Source organism: Engraulis encrasicolus, chromosome 1, assembly GCF_034702125.1.
Source record: "Engraulis encrasicolus isolate BLACKSEA-1 chromosome 1, IST_EnEncr_1.0, whole genome shotgun sequence".
Taxonomy (NCBI): domain Eukaryota; kingdom Metazoa; phylum Chordata; class Actinopteri; order Clupeiformes; family Engraulidae; genus Engraulis; species Engraulis encrasicolus.
Genome location: NC_085857.1, coordinates 56,719,077 through 56,744,076, shown reverse-complemented (window position 1 = coordinate 56,744,076; position 25,000 = coordinate 56,719,077). Strand labels below are relative to the sequence as shown.

The following is a 25,000-nucleotide window of genomic DNA, read 5'->3' as shown; positions in this document are numbered from 1 at the left end:
GAACCTGGCCTGTGGGCCGTTAACGGTCCGTGAGGCCGTCTTATCCGGTCCCCACCGATATAATGTTAATGTTATGCATTGTGGAATTTTCAGAGTGAGGAGTCTGCACACTTAAAATCCTTTTTGTTGTTTCTTTATTTCATGGCTGGATTATGTTTCGATTTAAATAGTCTTCATCAGATTCAGACTATGCCGCCCTACAAAGGTAAAGTGCAGTAACTTTAAATGAGAAAAGGCCTTTAAAGCATTGGTATTAGGTTGGATATTGCAGTTATGTCTCTAAAACGGGACACATTTGGACCATAAGGCTTTGTCATAAGATCAAGGAGGTGTAATTAAGACTGTTTTTCAGTCTAAACTCAAGTTTGACAAATTATGTAGTTACTGCAATTTGTAGGGCAGTACGCACTTCGAAAATGACGGTCAGCCTTTGTTCTGCACCTATTACTGGGATGTGCACAATCTTCACCTTCAACTGAATGTTATGCAATTTCACATGAAATATGACCTGTTTTGTAAAGCAATCTTAGGATTTACATTTGTAATAAATGTAAATTTAAAATAAGATATGATTTCAGGTGACCCTAGTGAAGGTGCAGGGGGGAATCCTTGTTTGTGTTCATAGTATGGCCCTTGGAGGACTTTATAGAATTTGAAGTGGCCCCTCGATTGAAAACGGTTCCTCACTGTTGACAAACACACCATGGTTTGGTATGTGTGCGCGTGTGAAAGATGCAAAAGAATGGAGTTATGACTGTGACCTCTGCCTTAATCTGGTAGCGCGCACACACACACACACACACACACACACACACACACACACACACACACACACATCCTGGCCTTACGGCCTGGCCTTACTCTGTGTGTGTGCGCGTATGTGTGTGTCTCACACACAGACAAACATACACACAGTCTCTGATAACTGAGACACACACATAGACAATTTCTATCTGTCGGTGAGCACGGGAAAAACACACACACACTCAACAAGTGGCCGGCCAAGTTGTCATCTAATTCTTATCCTTCTTTGTCACTCATGCCAAATCATGGACACACACACACACACACACACACACACACACACACACACACACACACACACACACACACACACACACACACACACGCACGCACACACACACACAGTACAGTTACTGTCTTATAAGGAAAGCAGATGCCTTGCGATGATCAATCTTGTGGAGTCTATATTTCATGACATTACACTTAGCTGACGCTTTTTATCCAAAGTGACTTACAGTCGTTACTTTTCAGGGTATCGGTTACAGTCCCTGGAGTAGTGTGGGGTTAGGTGCCTTGTTCAAGGGCACTTCAGCCATGGATGGATGTTTAGGGATTGGTAAGGGTGGGGATTTGAACCTGCAACCCTTTGATCTCCAGTCCATCACCCTAACCAATTACACCACGGCATGTCATCTATCATGGAATCTTTATGCACATGTAATCTCTAATGGAAATCATGTAATAAGGTGCAACTGAAGGGTTTATATTGTAATAATAAATATGATTTGACTAACACCACCTCTCCTGAGTTTATATTGCAATTCACAAGTTCGCCCTCGAGTGCTTGGTGCACACTAAGCATAGGGAATAGGCATATTTGGCATGTTAGCTTGCATCCGTCCTGGGATGCCTCCACTGCATGAATTTTCAATTTTGGTAGGAAAAAAATGTCCACCTCATTTTTGGGGTGCTTTGGGGTTCCTGATCATACATCAATATTACATTTTGACCCCAATTTTACCAATTGGTGGGCATGTGTTGCATGCGGCCTGACTTCCAGAGAGGGCTGTCCCATCCTCACACAAAAGCCCACACCCACTTCAAATCATCATTTGAATGGACAGAGATGTCTCAAGTAATAGTTTTTGAAAAACAATATTTATTAAATATAAAAATATATTTTTAAGAGCCAGTCTGGGAGTCAAAATGTAATGTGTTGCCTCAAAGCCACGGTGCATTCCAATATGCAGACTCCCGTCCTCCACTTGTGCTTGTGGCCTCGCATTTTGCTGCCGCCCCGCCTCCGTGGAGAAAACAATTACGTTTTCCTGCTGTCAGCCTAGCCATAAAAAATGTGGGTGACTGTTCTTCATTCACCATCCCAATTGCAATTGAGGAAATGACATTAGAATTGTACTTTTGCAAGCTATTGAATTATAATGCTGTCGTCAGTGACATCATCATGAGGTCACAAGCAGGCAAGTGAGCAAGGGAGGACAGATTGTCCACATATTGGAATCCACCCAGTGAAATGGAGGAGCGCGGGGAGGTGGTAGGACAAGGATTTAAATGTGCGCGAAGGCGGGAGCTAGTAATGACAGCTGTCAATCACTCTCTGACTTCCTCCAGAACTACGATTATATTTAAACAAGATTAATAAATATGATTTGACTAATACCACCTCTCCTGACTTCATATTAAAATAAGGAATTTGGAAGCCCACCAGGGAAACTCCTATTGTCATTGTGACACAGCACCCCACAGTTCTCACTGTACACAATGACATTGCATTTATGCCTCACCCGTGCAAGGGGGCAGCCCGAAAGGAACAGAGCGGTGTGACGGTACCATGGTCAGGGTACCTCAGTCATGGAGGAGGATGGGGGAGAGCACGGTTAGGTCTGGAGTCAAACTGACAACCTTTGGGCTGCAAGTCTGACACCCTAAACACTTACCCATGACAGCATAAACATGTTAATGCTTTAGAAGAAACTACCTATTATTGTCACAGGCTTAAGTACACACACACAATGTATATCACAGGATGTTTTAATACACCCTACAAATATTAATTAAAATGTATTTTACATTTATCTCTTAATTGCTCACATTTAAAATGATATGTTGAGTACATTATACAGCTGCAGATGCATTTGAGAGACCACCTCAAACTAACCACTAACAACATTTACTCTGAATTTCGAATGAAAATATTGTCTTTCAGAGCATTTATTTGCAGAAAGTTTAAAAATAAAAAAATATGATATTCACTTTAAAACAACATAGTAATGTTTAACTTGGGAAGAGTGGAAGAGTTTTTTGGTCCAATAACCCTGGATTTTAATCACAGCTATAATGCGTCTTGGCATGCTCTCCACCAGTTTTTCACATTGTTCTTGGATGATTTACAATTTCACTCCTGGTACAAAGATTCAAGTGGCTGAGCTTTATTGGATGGCTTGTGACCACTTCTCTTCCTTTTTAACTTATGTCAGGGGTTTTCCATGGGACTCCAGGCCTGAAGATTGGGGTATTGATCCATCCACACTTTGATTGACCACGCTGGACACTAGGGAGCGCCAGGGGTCTGTTTCTCCGTTTTCGTTCAGGTGCACCTGCCGATTGGTAAAAGCACTCTCTGGATCCAATATGCAGACGCCCGTCCCCCTAGCCACCACTTTTGGGGGACTGTTTTTCATTCACCATCCCAATTGCAAATGAGAAAATGACATTAGAATTGTGCTTTGGCAAGATATTGAATCCATTTGTGTAAATGTTTTTGTGATGGGTGATTTGAATGCTGACATTTCTGATGAGAAATCTCTCTTTGGTCAGCACTTGAAGCAGTTCTGCCATGATAGTAAACTGGTTCTTTCCAGTATGAATTTACTTCCTACAGATAGTTATACATTTATCAGTGATTCATGGCACACAACATCCTGGCTTGATCATGTAATCTGCACAGCTGATGCACATGAAAGTCTGGAAACAGTTGAAATTTTGTATGAGCTTACCACCACTGATCACGTACCCGTCTCTATGTTGATAAATGTTGACATCCTACCTGACTGCAGTAGTTCCATTTGTGAATTTAAGCACAGAAGATTCTGTGCAGGTCCAAATGCAGGTGAAGTGGGGAGACAGTCTCTCTACCCCTTTCAGTACAGGCAATAGTGTAAGACAAGGGGGACTTTTATCTCCAGCCCTGTTTAACCTATACATGGACAACCTGGGGGACTGGGGATGTTTAAGACAGGTTAATAGGGAACAATGTTTTAAACCATTTGATGTATGCTGATGATCTAGCCATCATGTCCCCCAGCACTGTTGGGTTCCAGCAGCTCTTGAATGTGTGCTCTGAGTATGGGGTTGAGTTTGATGTACAGTATAATGCAAAAAAAGAGTGTTGGGCTGATATGTAGAGCCAAGGATGACCATAAAGTGCCCTTTCCAATGTTTTACCTGTCAGGACAACCTATATGTGTAACAAGCAGCACAAAATATCTTGGGCGACAAGCCTAGGATACCGGAAAAACCTGCATGCACACACACACAAATTGACAGGTGGACACTTTCTTTTACAAACAGAGAAAAGTTTTTAATCTGGAATTTGTCAAAAAATGGAAACAGGTTGAAAAAAGAAGAAAAAATACAGAGAATAAAACTACAACACTATTTATTCACAAACCCACAGCCTGTTCGTCAAACATAGAACGCCTCCCCTCATTGGCCAAGACAGACAACATCCCGCCCCCAATATGAACTTCCTGTTTCTACGGCCTTTACAGGAAGTCCCATGTTAGCGTGTTCTAGAATCCTTAGGCAGCGTAGAAAAGAGCAAAATTATTAACACAAAAGCAGAGAGCAGGAGGAAGAGAGGAGGCTAACTGGCACTCAGGACACTACATTTCCCAGGGTGCACTGCAGTAGGCTGCAGCTCTGGCCAGTTCAGTGGCGTGTGGAAGTGGCACTGGAAGGTGTAGTTCACCACAGGCCGACAGGTCAGCTGGGGCATAAATGCTTTCTTAACATGCTCACATACTCACACACACATCCGAACGCATGTACACGCACACACAACCCCATGCGCGAGCACACACACACACACACACACACACACGCACGCACGCACGCACGCACGCGCACACACACACACACACACACACACGATATAAGATTTACACCAACACCCAATATTCACGTTTACAAACGCCCAAAAACGCACACTCAGACACAGACACACAAACACACTCGCGAACACAGAAACGCAGCACTGGTCGGCAGGCCTTCCATGCATATGGCTTGTTGGACCAAGAGACACCTTCATACCCACGATATGACACATTTGCATGCAGAAGGGAGTGTGTGTGTGTGTGTGTGTGTGTGTGTGTGTGTGTGTGTGTGTGTGTGTGTGTGTGTGTGTGTGTGTGTGTGTGTGTAGGCATAAATGTGTTTCTGTACAAGTGTTGTGCATTTGTGTGTGTGTGTGTGTGTGTAATAAGAGGTATGTGTGTGTGTGTGTGTAGCGTATTGGCCTCTGTTTGTGTGTAGCGTATTGGCCTGTGAGTGTGTGTGTGTGTGTGTGTGTATGTGTGTGTGTGTGTAATAAGAGGTATGTGTGTGTGTGTGTAGCGTATTGGCCTGTGTGTGAGTGTGAGTGTGTGTGTGTGTGTGTGTGTGTGTGTGTGTGTGAGTGTGTGTGTGTGAGTGTGTGTGTGTGTGTGTGTGTGTGTTCAGCGTATGGGCCTGTATGGGAACCCCATAGCCGGGTGGAAGGTGTGTGGGGAGATGACGGTGTGTGTGTGTGCGTGCGTCTGAAGCGCGGGGTGTGTGCTGTGTGGCGACAGGGCGTGTGTGTGCGGGTGTGGGAGTGCGTGTGTGTGCGGGAGCGCGTGTGTATGTGGGTGAGGGGAGAGCGCGGCGTGTGTGTGTGTGTGTAGGGGGCGGGGGGCGTGGAGGTGGGGGTAGATCGGGGGCTGGAAGGGACCAGACATCACCAGCTGCATCAGGCTGAAGAAAAAAAGACAAAAATAAACATTTATTAAATAATGTTATTTACACACACACACACACACAAATAATAAACATTGTAAGGGTCATTATAAGGGTCATACAGATTTTTTAAAAAAAAAATTAATACCGGTAGTCACTGAGTGTAAGATTACTAAAATTAATCCTACTAATTTGACTAATCTCACAGTCAAAATGACAAGTATTTTTTTTTTAATTCCCCTGCCATCCAAGCTGAATTTGGCCGGTTGGCAGGTGCGTTACTTTAGAGCCTGCATACGTTTCATGAGACACAGATGAAGCCACGGATGTGTGTGTGTGTGTGTGTGTGTGTGTGTGTGTGTGTGTGTGTGTGTGTGTGTGTGTGTGTGCTTTTCTTACTTGTTGTGTGGCAGTCTGGAGCACAGTGGCCGGAGCTCCTCTGTAGAAACACAAACATATCAGATTTGATTGGATGATCACAATCACACAAACTGACCAATCACACTAGACAGACAGAGAACTGCCTACCATAGGGTTGCCTCCGTCCCTTTAAATAAGGAATCAGTCCGTATTTGGTGGTTAAATCATGCGTTTATTACTTATTGAACCAGTAAGGGCGCGGTTTGTCCCTTATGTTCATGAATTGCTAGACATGTCAGCCGCATATCAAATCTAATATTATTGTCAGCGCGACCGAGCTGAGGGTCCTCTCTTGAGGTTCTCTCTCCTCCCTCCTCTGCTCCTCAGGCACCTTCTCTGTGTCTGTCTGATGGCTAGAGTAGACGCACCTCCGTATTTTCATGAATGACTAAAAGTAGACATGTCAGCCACATATCAACTGTAAATGGTTAACTATTGTTAGCGCAACGGAGTTGAGTGTCCTCTCTTGAGGTTCTCTCTCTCTCTCCTTTGCTCCATTAATGTCTGTCTGATGTCGAACTCCGTAGAATAGATGCATCTCCGCCATTCTATTGCCAACTCCTATGCATACAAGTTAGAAACTTAATGCCTGCGGGTGGCTTCTTAAATGCACATCAGCTGTTCCCGAGCCAGCTCCACAACTAGTTTTAGTTCTTTTTCCGTCAGCTCTCTCCCTGTATATCCCCCATGCAAGGGTTCATTTTATTCCCTTCTATGCATCACAATTAGCATTAGGAATGACGGCGAAACCATAGCTATTTTTCACAGGGTTCAACAGATGTGCATACAAATATATATCAAACGGCGGATTAAATTTAGCTAGGGCATATATTCCTTGCATTGCACACAGTTTGCATATTTGTTTTCCCTTCCCAACTTTATTCCATTATCATAATCAGTGTTCTTATTTGCCTTCAGTTTGAACTTAGTCCAGCCATCACCAGATAGATCCAATCCAAAGTGAAAATCAGTGAAATGATAAAAATTATAATAACACTGATATTGGCCCATTTTTTAAAGAATGCAATGTTCTATGTGAAACTGCAGGCCAAACAGCTTTCATCAGACATAACTATGCAAAGCATTGTTGAAGAATTTGAGGCGGTCCACAGTGGACTGCATGCATTTAAAATGACGGAGAGAGGGTTGTTAAATTGCTAATGATGAACACACACACACACACACACACACACACACACACACACACACACACACACACACACACACACACACACACACACACACACACACACACACACACACACACACACACACACACACACACCCTCCTCTCCTCACCTCGTGCACAGAGCAGCGCCCCGGTAGCCATGGCTACTTGCAAGGCCTGAGCCAGCCTATCCAGCGCCAGACTGATCTGATTGGCGGCGTGGAGAGGGTTAAGCCCCTCCCCCAGACGACCCACCTCTTCCACCAGGCCCACCACCTGACGACAGAAAACACACACACACACACACACACAGAGAGAAACACACTTTATTTACTTTATACAACTTACTTACATATCATATTATTATCATGAGAAGTCTGGAATGAACTACTATACCTGCTCCCACACACACGCACACACACGCACACACACACACGCGCACACACGCACACACACACACACACACACACACACACTTTATTTACTTTATACAACTTACTTACATATCATATTATTATCATGAGAAGTCTGGAATGAACTACTATACCTGCTCCCACACACACACACACACACACACACACACACACACACACACACACACACACACACACACACACACACACACACACACACGCACACGCACACGCACACACTCACACACTCACACACTCACACACTCACACACTCACACACTCACCTGCTCCCACTGCAGCACAGAGAACTGACCAATCAGGTTCTTCTCTGTCAGGTGCACCTGAGGACAGACGGCGAATCAGGGGTCAGTACTGAGGACAGACAGCCAACCACAGGTCAGTATCTGGCTACATGGCTACAGGGTGGATTGGACACGCAAACACTTCCCGTTGCCTTTTCTGTATTTCCTTCCTACGGGCGCGTTCGTAATGGCCCATCCAGAAGACACAGCAGTCTGTGCAGCTCGCATGCGCACTTTGCCTTTTAAATGCATTCAGCTTTTGAGTTTTCTAACCAGTCCAGAAAGCATCATAATTTTGCCTTGCACATGCACGCAGCACAGACTGCTACTGGATGCTTCATTACAAATGAGCCCATAGGAGGGAACACGCAAAAGACAACCGGAAGTGTGTGTGTGTGTGTGTGTGTGTGTGTGTGTGTGTGTGTGTGTGTGTGTGTGTGTGTGTGTTACCTGTAGCATAAGGAACACCTGCAGTACATTGAAGTGTAGTTTAGAGTAGTGTGTGTGTGTGTGTGTGTGTGTGTGTGTGTGTGTGTGTGTGTGTGTGTGTGTGTGTGTGTGTGTGTGTGTTACCTGTAGCATAAGGAACACCTGCAGTACATTGAAGTGTAGTTTAGAGTTGTGTGTGTGTGTGTGTGTTTTACCTGTAACATAAGAAACACCTGCAGGACATTGAGGTGCAGTTTAGAGTAGAGCTCCTCGGCCTCCTGCCATTGTCCCGCCTCCTTCTCCAACTCTGCGTGGCCATTGGCTAGCGCCTGTGTAGGGATTAATTTCATTATTGACTGATTGGTTCATTGACAACACGTCCGCTTCCCCTTTACAGGAGCATTGTTCTTCCTGTGGTCAAACAAATCCATAGATTCTTTTCTTACATACTTTCTCTTTTCTCTTTTTACAAATCGTACAAACACAACAGAAGACAAAAACACAAGACATACAAAACAAAACAAAAACAAACACAAAAGAGGAATTAAAAACCTGTCACTTATAGGTTACACGTTCGTCCCATATTAATATATTATAGCAATAATTTTACCATATACCAAATGGGGTGAAGGAGATGAACACAAATTTAAGTACATCAGAGCAGATTAATGAAGTACATTAATGAAGTAAATCCAAGAAGAAAAATGATCATGTATTTTGTGCAACACTAGAGAATTAGACTTCTAGAATTGGACTTAAAGCGTATCAGTTTAGGAAATAGAGGCCAAGGGTTCACAGATAGACACAAAGTGTAGAGGGAGATTACTAATACCTTCAGCTGGGAAAAAACTAATTATTCCCAAACTGTATGTATTGACCAGATGCTGAACTGCAAGACCCACTCAATGACCCCTGCTGGTAAATAAACACTAAGGACACTGTCACCTCGCCCTCTGTGTGGGAGTAGTAATGTAATGTATATACAAGCATGTATGACCTGTTTTGACTCCAGTGTTGGTTGGAGAGGAACTGTGAAAGTTCTGTTCTAACAGCTCCCCGGCCATTAATAAAATCTGCAGTGCTCAAGGCACGAATAGACCAAGCACAACATGAGTGATTCCAGAGATGGAAGTAATTGACTTTTGAATTGAGTCGCGCAACAATAGCGATTCAGGCGACTAGTAGAGGCGATTCGTGCAACTTGGGCAACAGATTGTGGTTGAACTTGAGCTAATATTATGAAAAATTAGCTATGATCCGGTTTGGTGAAGGACGCCTGAAGCCAATGGGAATGTTGGAATGCTTGCATTCTGCATATACTCTGTCACTTCTATCGCTCACATTGCTCTTGCTGCACAGTCCAGTGATTCTCTGTCACTTGATCTTGTCGTGTATTCGCCCAGTCACACCTGATCTGTTGCCGATATTAATTTTTACTGCACCTGCTTTCGGCTCCTCTGGTTGGCCAGCGGGGCCTTGACGGACCAGCGCAGCAAGCCCAATAAGGGGGTGAGCTCCAGGCAGCCGCGCGGTGATAGGCTGGCCGCCGGGAGAGGCGTGTTCAAGAAGGTGAGGAGGAGGAGCCTGGGGTCGTCCGTTACCCAATCAACAACCATCTCCAGCAGGGTGAGGGGCGGGGTCAAGTCCTCTACACAGGTAAACAGGTAAACAAAACAATAAACAAAACAGATAAACAACATGACAGGTGCTCAAAGGGCACTAGACGCACTTAAAAATACTGAGTTTTCCACAGTTCAACATCAATAGTTTTAATATGGATTAGATTAAACAATAAGAACAGAAGAGGAGGTTTTATTATGAAATTATTTAGTTGCCTCTGTGTCTGTATGTGTGTGAATGTGTGCCTGTTGCCACAGTAATTAACTGTGCGTGCGTGTGTGTGTGTGTGTGTGTGTGTGTGTGTGGTGGGGGGGGTTGGTTTGGTGTTACCTGAAGACAGATCGTAGAGTGCGGTGACAGCCGTGATGAACTGGCAGCAGAACGCTGGGCTGGCGGTGAACACTTGCTTCAGGGTGGAGGACGACCCGGGAACCACTTTACAGTAGTCATCCACCAAGACACGCACCACACGCACACAACACATCGCATGTGAACGCTGTAGACAAACGCGCACAGACACACAGACATATGAGTAATGTACAGTAGAACCACTTTATGATAATTATCAAACATGTGCACACAACACAACACAATACAACACAACACATTCTTCCCTACTTGAACTAAGTCCTCTCCCGTGACGCACCAGAATGTGAAGTCCAGGAGCGCAGGGGATACACCTTTCTCTTCAGCGTGACTTGCAGGTAGGGCTGCACAATACTGTATATCGAAATTAGGGGTGGGCATAGATTAATTTTTTTAATCTAGATTAATCTCACTGTAATTTTGAAATTAATCTAGATTAATCTAGATTAATCTATATCAAAATGGCTCATTCAGAAATGGTGCGCTAGCGAAATAATGCCGGAAAAAAACTTTTTTTTTCCAAAATGCATCTTATCTTCAAAAAATGGTCATGTTGATACTTGGTGATGAAAAAAAACACACTGCAATATGTGCAAAGTGTGTCCAATAGGAAGCATTTACAGTTATAAGATACTGAAATTTCAAAATGAACGGCGCTATAACTTGTAGAGGCAAATACAGATAAATCTATCAAACAATTAGGCTATTTAAACAAAATGACCTCAACACTTCAGCATTAGCATAGAGAGAGAGAGAGAGAGAGAGAGAGAGAGAGAGAGAGAGAGAGAGAGAGAGAGAGAATCTGCCACTGACTGTTAAAAAGAGCAGCGGCTCCTTTAAGAGAGGGAGGAGCTCTGCGCACAGTAAGCTCAGCAGCCCTCAGCAGAGGCAGGCTACTGGATATGTAGAACCAACAGCACTGGCCCACGGCAATTTGGGCTAAACCTGACAGTTGTTCTCAGAGTTAGAATGCCAGAGGAGTTACAACTCGAAATTAATTCAGTTTGCAAAAAAAAAAATCAAGCGCGACAACCGCGAGGTTTATTACCGTCTGACATGAGAATATCTCACTGAGTCGCAAATGCGCGAATGCAACACAAACATTCAGCGAGAGTAGGCTATATTGGCAGTTTCAGTTTGACAATCTTCAAAATGCATATCGCACGGAATATTTTGCAATTATGGCACAGGCAAGATTTCTGGAAGTTGTTTATGTGTTCCATGCAATGCGAGAGGAAATGTAGGCTATGTCGGGCTGGTAGGCTACTCACACACAATAATGTCTCTATGCTTCACCTCAAACAATAACATCTCTTTAGTCTACCACTTATGAAAAAGCACTCAAACAACACCTACCACGGCAGAGGGATTAATGTTTTCAGCATGCAAACACTGTTCATATTTAGTAGGTCTGCTGAAGCAACAGGTGGAGAGGAGAAAGCGACTGGAGCGCAGTCTGAAAGCGTCTGTCAATGGAACGCTATGTGATGTGCATACCAAAACCCATATTTTGAGAATAGATTAACGTGCGATATTTTCTTTATCGCGCGACAAGAGTCTCACATTATCGCAGCACGTTAACGCCGATAACGGCCCACCACTAATCGAAATGCATCGATATCGCATTAACAAGAGTAGGGATAGGCGTATCACAAAAAAGACTCAATTATCGATGACGAAATAAAAATGTTGTGTGCTGCCCAATCACTAGCTCGATGTCAACAAATACAGGAGAAGCCGCGCCCAACACACAGACCGAAAAATTCGTGACAAGAAAATCACTCAACTATATTTCTAAATCTCATTTAAATATCGCTAGAGGAATGGCATGCTGTTATCGAGTATCACATTTTTTGGTGATATCGTGCAGCCCTACTTGGTTACAGTCTCTGGAGTAGTGTGGGGTTAGGTGCCGTGCTCAAGGGCACTTCAGTCATGGTGTGTTTGGTAGGGAGTGGAAGGGTGGGATTCGAACCTGGCTGCAACCCTCTCATCTAATGCCCATCTCCTTAACCACTAGGCCACGACTGTCTCTCACACACACACACACACACACACACACACACACACACACACACACACACACACACACACACACACACACACACACACACACACACACACACCTCACTCTGTCTTACCTGTAGCCAGGTCGCGGTGCAGTCTAGTATGGGCGTGCGTCCCAGAGCGATGGCCATGGATACCAGCTTGGCCAGCATCGCCAGGCGACCGTCGTCGAGGGCGTTTCCCTGGAGACCGAAGAGGGCGGTGAAGATGAGGTGGCGTACGGCCTCGCGAGACTGCTCCTGGAAGTAGCTGCACATGATCTCCAGCAGCTGGAGCTCCTGAAGACACGAGAGCCTCTACACGCACGCACGCACACAAACACAGACATAGCACACACACACACACACACACACACACACACACACACACACACACACACACACACACACACACACACACACACACACACACACACACACACACACAGAAGTACACAAGCAGATGTTAGAGATATGGAGAAGATGAGGTGTGTGTCTGTGTGTGTGTAGGTGTGCGTGTGCGTGTGTGTGTGTGTGCGCGCGTGCGTGCGTGCGTGTCTGTGTGTGTGTAGGTGTGCGTGTGCGTGTGCGCGTGCGTGCGTGTGTGTGCGTAGCGATCTCTCTATGTCTCATTTTGGGCTGTCTGTTCCTCTCTTTGTGTGTGTGTGGGGGTGATGGTGTGATGATGGTGTGTGTGTCCATCTACGCGTGTGATGGGTGTGTGTGTGTGTGTGTGTGTGTGTGTGTGTGTGTGTGTGTGTGTGTGTGTGTGTGTGTGTGTGTGTGTGTGTGTGTGTGTGTGTGTGTGTGTGTGTCGTCTCACCTTGGGCTGTGTGTTTCTGTCTTTAGGTGCATTGTATATAAACTCCTCCACTAGCTCTATGGTGTTCTTGTCTATGGGCGTAGCAGCAGCAGCCGCAGCAGGGGAGGAGGCGAGAGCGCCCCCTGTGGTCTGGAGGGCACTGCCCAGGGAGATGTCCAGATGATACAGCACCTCCTTAGCAGCGCTCAGGGCATCACGCCGCAACAGGGACAAGCGGATATCAGACATCACTACAGAGGAGAAGGGGAGAGGGAGAGAGGGAGAGGGAGAGGGAGAGGGAAAGGGAGACAGAGAGAGAGAGAGAGACAGAGAGAGAGACAGAGAGAGAAGTGAATGGACACATGGATGTTAGACATCACTAGAGAGAGAAAGAGAGAGAATGTGTGTGTGTGTGTGTGTGTGTGTGTGTGTGTGTGTGTGTGTGTGTGTGTGTGTGTGTGTGTGTGTGTGTGTGTGTGTGTGTGTGATTGAGTGAGTGAGTTGGGAGGAAAGAGGTGAAGGAGACATTAAGACGGACAGATGGACAAGCACCCGGACAGACAGTCAGACAGTCAGATGGAAAGGACACAGTCAGTTAGACAGGTAATCAAGACAGACAGACAGACAAACAGACAGGTGACACAGAAAGTCAGACAAACAGAAATGCAAATACAGGCATACAGATAGGGCCGATGGACAGAGAGATGAGTACAGAGAGAGAGAGAGAGAGAGAGAGAGAGAGAGAGAGAGAGAGAGAGAGAGAGAGAGAGAGAGAGAGAGAGAGAGAGATGGACCAACAGACAAATAAGCAGAGACAGACAGACAGACAGACAGACAGACAGACAGACAGACAGATAGACAGACAGACTAACAAACCCAACCGACACATGGGTACTCAATTTTTGTTTTCCCCAGGCTGTGCAACCCTGCCTGTGCAAAACGCAACCTTTGATTGTTGGAAAAACTGCTGTTGGTCAAAAAATTAGCTCACGACGAGATAAGCTGCCAGTGTCTTGCCCCTCCTCACATCACCGTGTTTATAAAAAACACATGCATAGGCCATATGAAGGGCGTTGCTGCAAAATGACGTATATCCATTTTAGAACATTGTGGGGAATTGACATATTTGTATTGGGCATTCCACATTGCATTGCATTGCAAAATGCATTTTATATAGGTTTAAAAGTATGTTCTCAAAATATTTGAATGACAAAAATTCGCTCACAGATGATAGGACTTCTGAAAAGTCTGAACAGTCATTTCCAACAGCGAAATTGTAAAAATGTTTTGCTACAAAACTCTTGGACACACCTTCTCATTTAATTCACTCTCTTTATTTGCATGGCTATTTACTGTCTTGTGGAGGGCATCAAAACTGTGCATGCACACAGAAGTATGTGCAAAAAATATACACATTCTAACAGCTGTCTAACAGCAATGTCAGTTGTCTCTCCACCTGACTTCTACACAACACTTGATGGTCCCACACGTGTCAACAAGCTGTTCCTTCTATTTTCAAGTAAAAACACCCAGTCAGTCAAGTCTGTCATAACTGAACACAAAAAAAATCATCAAGTAACTAATTGGAGTTGTAGAACTAGAACTTGAAGATGTTTACACCTTGAATCATATTATTAAATTGCATTGTTTGTTAAGCAAAACTAGTAAAGGAACTGCTCATGGAGTGAATTCATGTCTTCATTTCCATAAATGTTTATAAATTGCATCAACTAATTCAATTCAAATTGGAATGCAGTTCTCATTTGAACCCAGATGGGGGCAAGTAAGTGTCATGTTATAATAGAGCCCTATCTGTGTCATTTCGTGAAGTATTCACACAAAAAAATAACTTACATTTTCGTGGTGCATTCACGTTATTGCCCGTTTTTCGTGGTTGGGCAACAAAACGCTGCCTATTCATTTGAATAGCCCCACTGCTGCTATGGTTATCCAAGTGTCTGCAGGGGCGGGGAGGGGGTGCTGACAGAACACAGCTGATACAGGCAGAAGTCGGGCAATTCAAATGAATAGGCAGCGTTTCATTGCCCAACCACGAAAAACGGGCAATAACATGAATGCACCACGAAAATTAAAGTTGTGTTTTTTTGTGAATACTTCACGAAATGAAAGCGATACTGTTGGAGCATATGTGAGATAATTTCAATCTTAACAAAAGAGAAGACATAGCAGCACTACGTATTATTATTATCCAAAGCGACTTACAAATATTATAGGGTATTAAACAGTCCCTGGAGCAATGTGAGGTTATGTGCCTTGCTCAAGGGCCTCTGCCATGGATGCAGGTGTAAGCATTGTAGGTAACGCGGGGGATTTAACCTGCAACCCTGTGATCTTCAGCCCAACTCCCATTACACCACGGCGGCCCACATACAACGCTTGCAGTTCCCCCTTTCCGAAAAGGCCTTGATACATCACACACCTTACACTGCCAGTGCCAAAGGATGCTTATGTACAATATTTATAAAACACATGTAGGCCTAATGCAGGGAATACCTTCCAAGAGACTTAGGAGGGTGGAACAAATCGTTATTTTCCCAATCCAGGTCGCATGTGTCAGCATTAATTTTGTTTGTCTGTATTCAGTGCATGTTGCAAACAGTATAGAGCTAGAGTAGAACTACTGTACTAAAACATGGCGTTTTGCAGCAAGCGAAGTAAACGCCCCCAGCCAGGAAACATGCTGATAATGTTGTTGCACAGAGTCGCGTCCAAGACTCCTAAGTTGAACTGCACGCGACTTAGTGATTTTGCAAGACAACAATACGATGCAACTTTCCCCCGTATCGCTGTTGTAATTTAAAACACTATAGGGGGTGAAATTAACCTATCGCCGAGATTTGACACAATGATGTATTGATTGAGCCCAAACCGCGGAACAAAAAAACGGCTCTATCTACTATCTGTAAGTTGCAGATGGTATCGGCATCTCTAGTGTTGCCGTGTGTCTCATTCAGTGTAGAGGTCTCTCCGACAGTACCTTGAACTAAAACACTGCCACCAACCAGCAATAATCATATGCACCCGGGTGCAGTGCAAAGCTATGCTATGCTATCCTATCCAAATCTACCATAGCATTGTGGCTGCTCGGTAGCTAGCTAGCCTGCCTTCTATAAGTCTGTCTACGAAACTCTCAAGTCAACGTTCAAATCTCTCGTATTTACCGGTATTGAAAGACCACGCAACAACACCACACATTTATTCCCTACCTCAATATGTCAAAGACGAACAGTCCATTGTGTGTAAAATGTGACGAGAACAGAAATGTAGACACAGTAGTCCTGGGTTGATGGATAGCTACTACTAGCTAGCTATAACAGCACAAAGGATCTGTGGAAAAGTTACTGACAAGCGCCCTACGGTAACTCGAGAGGGACAAGCCTTGCTTTTGCGAGGCATTGCATTTGGCATTGGACCAACCAATCCAGCTCATCAGATAGTCCGGGAGCCGTGGGGTTGAACCCAGATTTCTTTAATAAAGTTTTTTTTTTTGCTTTATCTGATAGATTTTAGGCAAGTCTTCAAGATTTCAGAGGATGCCCGGTGATATCCCTTGAGCATTTCCAGATTTTGAGCCTTTATTGTCCCATAAATGCAAATTATGACAAAAAACTAAAGACACCTAATATTGCTGTGAATAATGTTACAAAATGTACCAAATTGCTTATATTACCTGAAAAACATTCACATTGGACTGCCTTAACACTGCCCTTATTGAAACAAACCCAATATGGGGTAATAATTAACCCTTTCATAACAGCAATCCCACAAATAAGGCGAGACACTGTAGGTGAATAGGGTATTTTTTTAACTTGCAGATATCAATATGAAACTTTATCAGATGATTACTCGTATGAATTGGAGAAAAAAATGTATTACAAGTTTTCTATATTTTATGTTTAAATATGCTAATTAGGCTATTATCTAATTAAATATGCACTAATTTGCATATATTTTGATGCAATGAATCTGACCACCTGAAAATGCCAGCTTCAAAATTCCTTTTTTATTTTGTTAATATCGTACATACAAGAATATTTACTGTGGTTAATTGTGACTATCTCCTTTTGTTATCCAGGTACAGATAAAATACTGCTAATAACCTTAAAAATGCGATTTCGGACTATTTTTATGCATTTAGTTATATAAATCAGGTCATGAATGACAAATCAACAAATGCCTCAGTAAAAACATTCACAACATTGCTTAGAATAAGACTGTAAAGTATGGAACGGATTGTGCATTATGAGATCCTGCATAACATCACATCATGACAACATACATGACAACATCGCCGGTATATAAATAGCCAACATAAAAGAACCTATATACACTGCAACATACAGTACCGCACGCTCAGAGACAGTGAGAGAGAGAGAGAGAGAGAGAGAGAGAGAGAGAGAGAGAGAGAGAGAGAGAGAGAGAGAGAGAGAGAGAGAGAGAGAGAGAGAGATCTAAACATAGGAAAACAGCTATACATTATATATACTGTTGAGTCAAAAAATTAAGTCAATCCAGTGTATCCTGACTGGTAGTAAATGATCACTTAAAAGTCCATAAAGCCATCAAATAAGACATGTACATGCATTTAAATTCGCACAGAAAGACCTGTCTACACCTATACAACATACAGAGTCCATAACACCTAAAACACCTATAGCCTACATTATATACACTACACGCACACGCACACACACACACACACACACACACACACACACACACACACACACACATACACACACACACAGTAAAGCTCACACAACATTGGTTCGGCAGCATCCCAGCCGAAAACATGCACAGAAAATGGTGCAAGGCACACTGTTTACAGCACAGCTACATTTCTTAAAATTGCAGGGGCTTTTACTCTTGCAACCACATCTGATCATCTGTAAAATGTAGTCTAGTGCCACTTTGACATTTTCTGGAACACTTATTGGTATCAGTGCTTTGTTGCATGGGTCTTTCTTCCATCCAAATGCTTCAGGAGATTTCAGGTGGAGGAGAGTTCAAGTGGAGTGTGAACCAATATTGCTTGAAAATGAGCCCTTTTCACATTCTCAAGAAATGCCTCTGTTGTTGGTGGCAGAGCAGCCAAGGTGAAGATAAATGACCTTTCCCATTCTTTTTTCCCCATACCACCAACCTTGCATGTGACATGCTGATACTGTCTGGAATGCCATAACATGCCAACACAAAGTTAGTGGCCTCACTGGAAAGTTGTTGGAATGGTGCCAGCACATTACCAATTGATGTCAAGTGATATCCAGCTTTTAGGGTCTTGATAACATAGCCTTTACCAATACCAAAATAGGATGCCGCAGTGTCACACCCTGATATGGCATGGGCTGGTAAAAGGTCAATTACAATGTCATTTTGTGGATTTACATTTTTAATTTTATCTCTTTCCATGTTAATACGACCACCACTGAAATGATGTACTTTGTAGGCAAACAAATAATCAGCCAAAAATTATGTAATTATTACTTACAATTTTTATTTTGTGTTACAACAGCACAGGAAGAGTAAATAGCAATGTATGAAATGGTGAAATTCTGTGTTGAATTAGTAATCCTTTCTGGGTATGTCTAAGCTGACACCACCAATATTCGCCTAAATGTTACATATTTCTGCTTGACAAACAGCTAGTTATGTAATTGTCTAAAATTTATTTGGTACGAGGACACTTTCTCCACTTTGATGTGGCAGGCCTACCACCCGGAATGCTCTATGGTTAATCATAGTGCAGTTATGAAGCTGTCAAAAGCTTGTGGGCTATGGCTGCAGCGAAATCAACATGAAAGGGTTAATATCTGAAATTGGCACATCACCCACTCTTATCCTGATGGGTAAGTGTTGGACAACTACAAACAGCAAAACCAAACAACCCACTATGAGATATAAAGCCACGTTTGGCGAAATGTTGGCCTTTGTGTCTCCGACTTGGAAAAGCAGGCTTTTTGGGTGAATGCCCCGCCCCCAAATATGCATGACCCCACCCCCACTGATGTCCATACCTCACCACCTGTTCTTATACACATCCCACCATGTAAACAAACACAAAATAAGTATGGTATAGGGTATTTGGTCAGCATAACATGAATTGGGAGCCAAACACTGTTGTAATCTATGGCTGCAGCACATCAAGCATAAAAGGCTCAATATCTGAAAATGCTCAAGGGATATCACCGGGCATCGTCTGGAATCTTAATAGGTACACCTTAGGCAACCACAAACTGCAAAGAAAAAAACTTTATCAGACGAAACTGGATTCGGCTGATATTTGGCTTTTGGCTGCCGGACTAAGAATAGAATACTGTAAAATAGAATAAAATAGAAAAAAATAGTATAGAACAGAATAGATTGGAATAGAAAAGAGTAGAATAAAGTAGCCTGTTTTATTTTCACTTCACATCAGTATAATAGCCTATCTAAGATAGCCTAAATAAATTAGGCCCTGTATCTAATAGGTCCATTTTCCAGCAAACACAAGTCGATTTTTAAACATTTATAAACAATATAGCTGCAAGCAGCAATGCGGGGCCAAGCAGTAAACTTGCCAGAGCCGCCACGGCAACAGAAGGAACTGCAGCGCCCCCTTTGGTCCAAATCTCGCCAATGTTGGTGTGCATTCCTTGGACGAGAGTGTGATCACGTAAACCAAGTTTAGTTTGAATCCGTTGAAGAGCTGCCGAGATATGAGCTCACTTCCTGTTACCTGTTGGTGGCGCTAGAGAGCTTGGGGTCTGGATTTTTTGTGGGAGGTCATGGGATGGACTAGAATGTGTGCAAAAAATCCTAACAGAAATTGACTAACGGTTGCTGAGCTATGACCTCACTTCCTGTTTTGCCACCTTTATGACAATTTTGATTGGCTGTCACCGGCAAACGACAAGAGGTGTTCAAAATTCTTTCCTCTCCCCCCTCCCTCTCCCTCCCTCCCTCCCTTCTTCCCTCTCTGTCCCTCTCCCTCTCCCTCTCCCCCCTCCCTCTCCCTCTCCCTCTCCCTCTCCCTCTGTCTGTCTGTGTGTGTGTGAGGAGGGGGTGGGGGTGGGGTGCAGGGGCTGGGGCAGTGGGGCTTGACCCCCTGCCGAGAATGGTGTCAGTGAACGTGCGCAAGGGGAGCAGAGGAGACAGAGAGATGAGAAAAAATCCCTCCATTCTTTCCACAATTTTGAATGGCTGCTGTGAGCTGATAGTTTTTTCAATCGTTACGAAAATCCATACCTGGGTGCAACATGATGTGAGGATGACCTGTGTACCAATATTTTGAAAATTGGGAGTACGGTTCAAAAGCTATAGGCAAAAATGTAGCTAACATTTTGACCTGCTGGTAGCGCTACAGAGTTTGATCTGGGGATTTGATTTTTTTAGTGGTAGGTCATGGGATGGACTTTTATGTGTGTACAAAATCCGAACCTAATTCAACAAACGATTGCTGAGATATGACCTCACTTCCTGTTTTGCCACTTTTACGACAATTTTGATTGGCTGTCACGGCTAAACGATAAAAGATATCCAATATTCCTTGAGACCCCATGTGTAGCTCAGTCCAGAGATACTATATACCGAGTTTCGGGTGAATTGGTCAAAAATTGCAGGAAAATTAACATTTTTATTGAATTTTACAAAATTCAAAATGGCGGGAAAACTATCCTGGCGGAAAATGACGTCATAGGGTGCGTTGGATTCGTCTTGGCCCAAGGATTCCAGGGATACCAAGTTTATGAAAATCGGCCCAGCGGTTCAAAAGTTACAAGCAGAAATGCACCTGCAACTTTGACCTGCTGGTGGCGCTAGAGCGTTGGGACTGGGGACCTATAAATCGCTGTGGGTAATGCTGAGACTGTCCCTAATGTGTGTGCCAATTTACAGCATTTTCCTACCTACGGTTCTATGGGCTGCCATAGACTTGCTAAGGAGAAGAATGGTGACTAGAGAATAATGAAGATGAAGAAAACCTACTAACTCTATAGGGGCCTTCCCCAGCTTCGCTGCTTGGCCGCTAATAATAGACCCAACAAACAACACAAGTTCGTTCACGTGTGTATGGCATCATTAGGCTATAGGATTTATCACTAGGCCTAAAATCTTTTGTAGTCTGCAGAAAGTCTTCTATCGCATTCATTTAATAGTCTATAGGCAATTTGAAGAATGCGTTTCAGACAGACGGACAGACATACCCTCATAGAGATGCTGGGACGCATCTAAAAATAACAAACAAGTACAAATGCATGTCAACATGCAAACGGCAATAATTATGACGTTTTTAGAGATTAACCGTCAATGTGATGGCGAGAGGACGCGCACACGCGAACGTGCCCAATGATAAAAACGTCACTCTCGCCAGCACGCAACACTTTGCCAAACACGGAAGTGCTGCGAGACCGGTAAGACATGAAACTTTCAAATGCTCAAGAAACATTGCTAAGTGCTCTTAAAACACTGAAAACCCACTCGTTTTAACTCATAAGGATAAACAATGGAATTAGGCAAAACAAAATAAAGAAACAACAGATGTTGACAAAACTTGGATTTCGTGTGGTTTGATTGAAAATGTATGCGCGTTTGGATGCAATGTAGCCTATGCGAGTGTAATGTATGAACAGTCTACTCCGGGTTTAAATGGTTGTGTGTGTTAATACTTAATTAAATAAAAAGGGCCAAAGACTCAACCTCGCACAAATTGTAATCCTGTTAAGTAATCCCCATTCTTATTGAATGTAACCAGGGCTCTAAATTAACTTTTTCCACCACCAGCCAATTTGGCTAGTGGACATTTTTTCTTACCAGCCAAACAGAAGTTCAACTAGCCATTTTTTTTTCTCTCGCCAAAATAAACTATGCTTTAGGCTAATTATTTTTTTAAATTATGGCCATTTTGTTCAACTATGTCTACAACACAGATAGGCCTACACTATAGGCCTGCATACTATGCCTATGTAATAAGCATATTATAGGCTATTTTTCATTATTTTTTAACTTCTGCATTATTTTTTACTTTCATTACTTAGGCCTGATCAATTTCATTAGTTTTTATTCAATTCCTCTGAAAACAGTGAATCACATCTCAAGCCACTCACATAACAGACCTTAACATACAGTAACCAAACACAGCCAAACACTACAAAACCTCACATACGCACACCCTAAGGAAGGAGCAGAGATGAGAGGAAAAGGAGAGGAGAGAGGAGGAGCTCTTCTCTACCATGCGCAACAAAATGACAAGAAGCCTATGTTTAACTAAAAGTAAATAATATCACGGGAATCTTCGCTTCATTTGTTACTTCCATAGCTTCGTCGTTAGTTGCTTTTTTGTTATTCTTTTTCTTTCCGATGGCGTGGGCTTTCCAACTTAGTTGCGCGCGCAAGGACTCGGAACATTTCAGAAGACAACTGACAGCTACGCTCACACTACTCTGACAGTCAGCTCTCCTCCTTTGCCCTTGTCGCAATTTCGTTCCACAACCACTTTTTTAACGTCACTACTATTACTGTTACAATTACTACTGGCATTCACCAATACAGATAACCTTGCTCTAACCCCCGCCACATTCTCATCACTCGCACAAAACATACAGAACAGAAGTAGCTCTATGCATAATCTGCGTTAGTCCTGTTATTGAAACGGTCAGGCCCTCGCAGCTTCAAAAAGGCAGCCTGTTACAGCAAGGTTCATGCTAGTAGCAGTAGCAGTACTAGTGACGTTAAAAAGGTTGTAGCGAAAGCGACGGGAGCATAGGAGGAGAGCTGCCTGTCAGAATAGTGTGAGCGTAGCTGACAGAAGGCTGGTCATCTGAAATGTTTTCAATCCTGGCGCGCGCAACGGCATGGAGTTGCCGCTCGCTGCACTGGAAAGCCCACGGTGGGAGGCTACGTCGTGACGCAAGTGTCCATGGGTAATGTAGGAAATCTCGCCGTCTAACGTTTGTCATAGCAGCGGTTTACCGTTCATACTTTACCGTACTCGGGCGCCACTAGCCAAATAGGCGGGTAGGTATTTTTTTCTACTAGCCAAAATTATTTTTCACCCGTGTTTGGCGGGTTGGCGTGTGTTAATTTAGAGCCCTGAATGTAACTGTAATCTGATTACATCGTTTTTTTCTTGTACTGTAACGGATTACAGTTACTTTTATTTTGTATCCTTTTACCGTAACGCCGTTACATGTAATCCGTTACTCCCCAACCCTGTAGGCAACAACATCAGCTTACAAAGACGGTGCACCTAGCAGTGCCTGATTGTGTCCCGTAAACGAAGGAAACTCCGAATGCACACACGGGAGGGAATACACCTCAACAGAGACCCCATGGGACCCTGGGACTCACTGCACGTGGTGATGATCTCGAGTCACCACAGAAGGGCAGAAGTGTTCCACTGCAGGAGCTGCTGCTTGATGTTGACGCTCCTACTGTCCCGTGCAGCCTCGCTCCCACCCTCCCTCCCTCGCTCGAGCGCTCCGCGCTCTAGCTGCTATTTAGTTCCGTGAACAACTTGAGTAGGCTCGGAAAGACCCCGTTTGTAGCCCTCGAGGTCGGACGCTCCACCGCGAAGCCAGACCACATCGCCAAGATGACCATCAACGCGCTGGGACAGACCGTGAACACGCGGGAACAGGCTTACTGCTTCTCCAAGGTAAGGAAATAATAGGCTATAATGGATGGACCAGGCTCTGTTTTTTTTTCACCAGCAGTCAAAATAGCTATCTACTAGCCAAACAAATGAGTCCAAGTGGCCATTAAGTTGTCTTTTCTACCAGCCAAACTAATATTTCACCAGTGTTTGGCTGTGGCTGGTGTTCATTTAGAGCCATGGATGCGGGACCAGGGAAGGTGGGGGCCGGGGGTAAGGCACAGCTGGGGTGGCCGGGTGAAGGTGCGCAATGCGGGAGGATTCTTCCTCGCTGCAAGAGGATGGGCATGGTGCTTAGGGGAATAAAATAAACAAAGAAGACAAACTACTTATGCTTAAGCTTTGATTTACAAAATAAGTCACGAATTGTTTTTCTATTAGCCTATTACTTATCTTTGGTTAAAGTTAACGATGTAAAACATAATAATAATACTACTACTACTACTACTACTAATAATAATAATAATAATAATAATAGGCCTACTAATAACAACAATACCCCCCCACCACCACCACCACCAACAACAACAACAACCACAACAACCACAACAACAACAACAACAACAACAACAACAACAACAATAACAACAATGTCTAGGCTATATGTGTAGTTAGTTAATACATTCATAATATGAATTTCAGGCTCAACATGATTTGGAAAGAGCTGAAGATGTCTCTCTCTCTCTCTCTCTCTCTCTCTCTCTCTCTCTCTCTCTCTCTCTCTCTCTCTCTCTCTCTCTCTCTCTCTCTCTGTGTCCCCCTCTCTCTACAAGATGGAGCGGGTGATCATTGCTATGCAGGATCCTGATATGGGGGTGAAGATGCGAAACCAGCGATTGCTTATCACGGTCATCCCACACGCCATGACAGGTAGCTGTGTGTGTGTGTGTGTGCGTGTGTGTGTGTGTGTGTGTGTGTGTGTGTGTGTGAGTGTGAGTGTTGGGGGGCGGGGTGTGTGGGCGGGTGACGTGACGTGTGTATTTGTGGACCAACTTTCCGCCTATGTGGTGCTCTCCTGTGTGTGTGTGCGTGTGTGTGTGTGTGTGTGTGT

At 43.8% G+C, this 25,000-nt stretch overlaps 2 protein-coding genes across 2 annotated transcripts in view; one reads left to right on the top strand and one right to left on the bottom strand.

Annotated features, from left to right (window-relative positions):
- Window positions 1-5,372: 5,372 nt before the first annotated feature.
- On the bottom strand, window positions 5,373-16,640 carry ints15 (integrator complex subunit 15). Its single transcript, XM_063206933.1, has 10 exons — window positions 16,529-16,640; window positions 13,323-13,552; window positions 12,596-12,817; window positions 10,419-10,584; window positions 9,911-10,116; window positions 8,684-8,797; window positions 8,022-8,078; window positions 7,456-7,600; window positions 6,136-6,175; window positions 5,373-5,754 (listed from the first exon to the last, which is right to left on the bottom strand). The coding sequence occupies exons 2-10, from the start codon at window positions 13,548-13,550 to the stop codon at window positions 5,478-5,480; spliced, it is 1,455 nt and encodes a 484-aa protein (XP_063063003.1). The 5' UTR covers window positions 13,551-13,552; window positions 16,529-16,640; the 3' UTR covers window positions 5,373-5,477.
- A 7,205-nt stretch (window positions 16,641-23,845) lies between these two features.
- Window positions 23,846-25,000, top strand: part of rgs11 (regulator of G protein signaling 11) — a 22,044-nt gene continuing 20,889 nt past the window's right edge. Inside the window, exons 1-2 of the mRNA XM_063210941.1 lie at window positions 23,846-23,952; window positions 24,723-24,819. Coding sequence (XP_063067011.1) covers window positions 23,890-23,952; window positions 24,723-24,819 — 160 coding nt within the window. The 5' untranslated portion in view covers window positions 23,846-23,889. The remainder of the gene's footprint in view (window positions 23,953-24,722; window positions 24,820-25,000) is intronic.

Excerpts from the sequence above, each read along its gene's own strand:
- ints15 (XM_063206933.1), bottom strand. The coding sequence starts at position 13,550 with ATGTCTGATATCCGCTTGTCCCTGTTGCGGCGTGATGCCCTGAGCGCT. Across the intron at positions 10,585-12,595 it reads GCACCGCGACCTGGCTACAG|CGTTCACATGCGATGTGTTG; the intron begins GTAAGACAGAGT and ends GTTTGTCTACAG. Across the intron at positions 6,176-7,455 it reads GGCGCTGCTCTGTGCACGAG|AGGAGCTCCGGCCACTGTGC; the intron begins GTGAGGAGAGGA and ends GTGTTTCTACAG.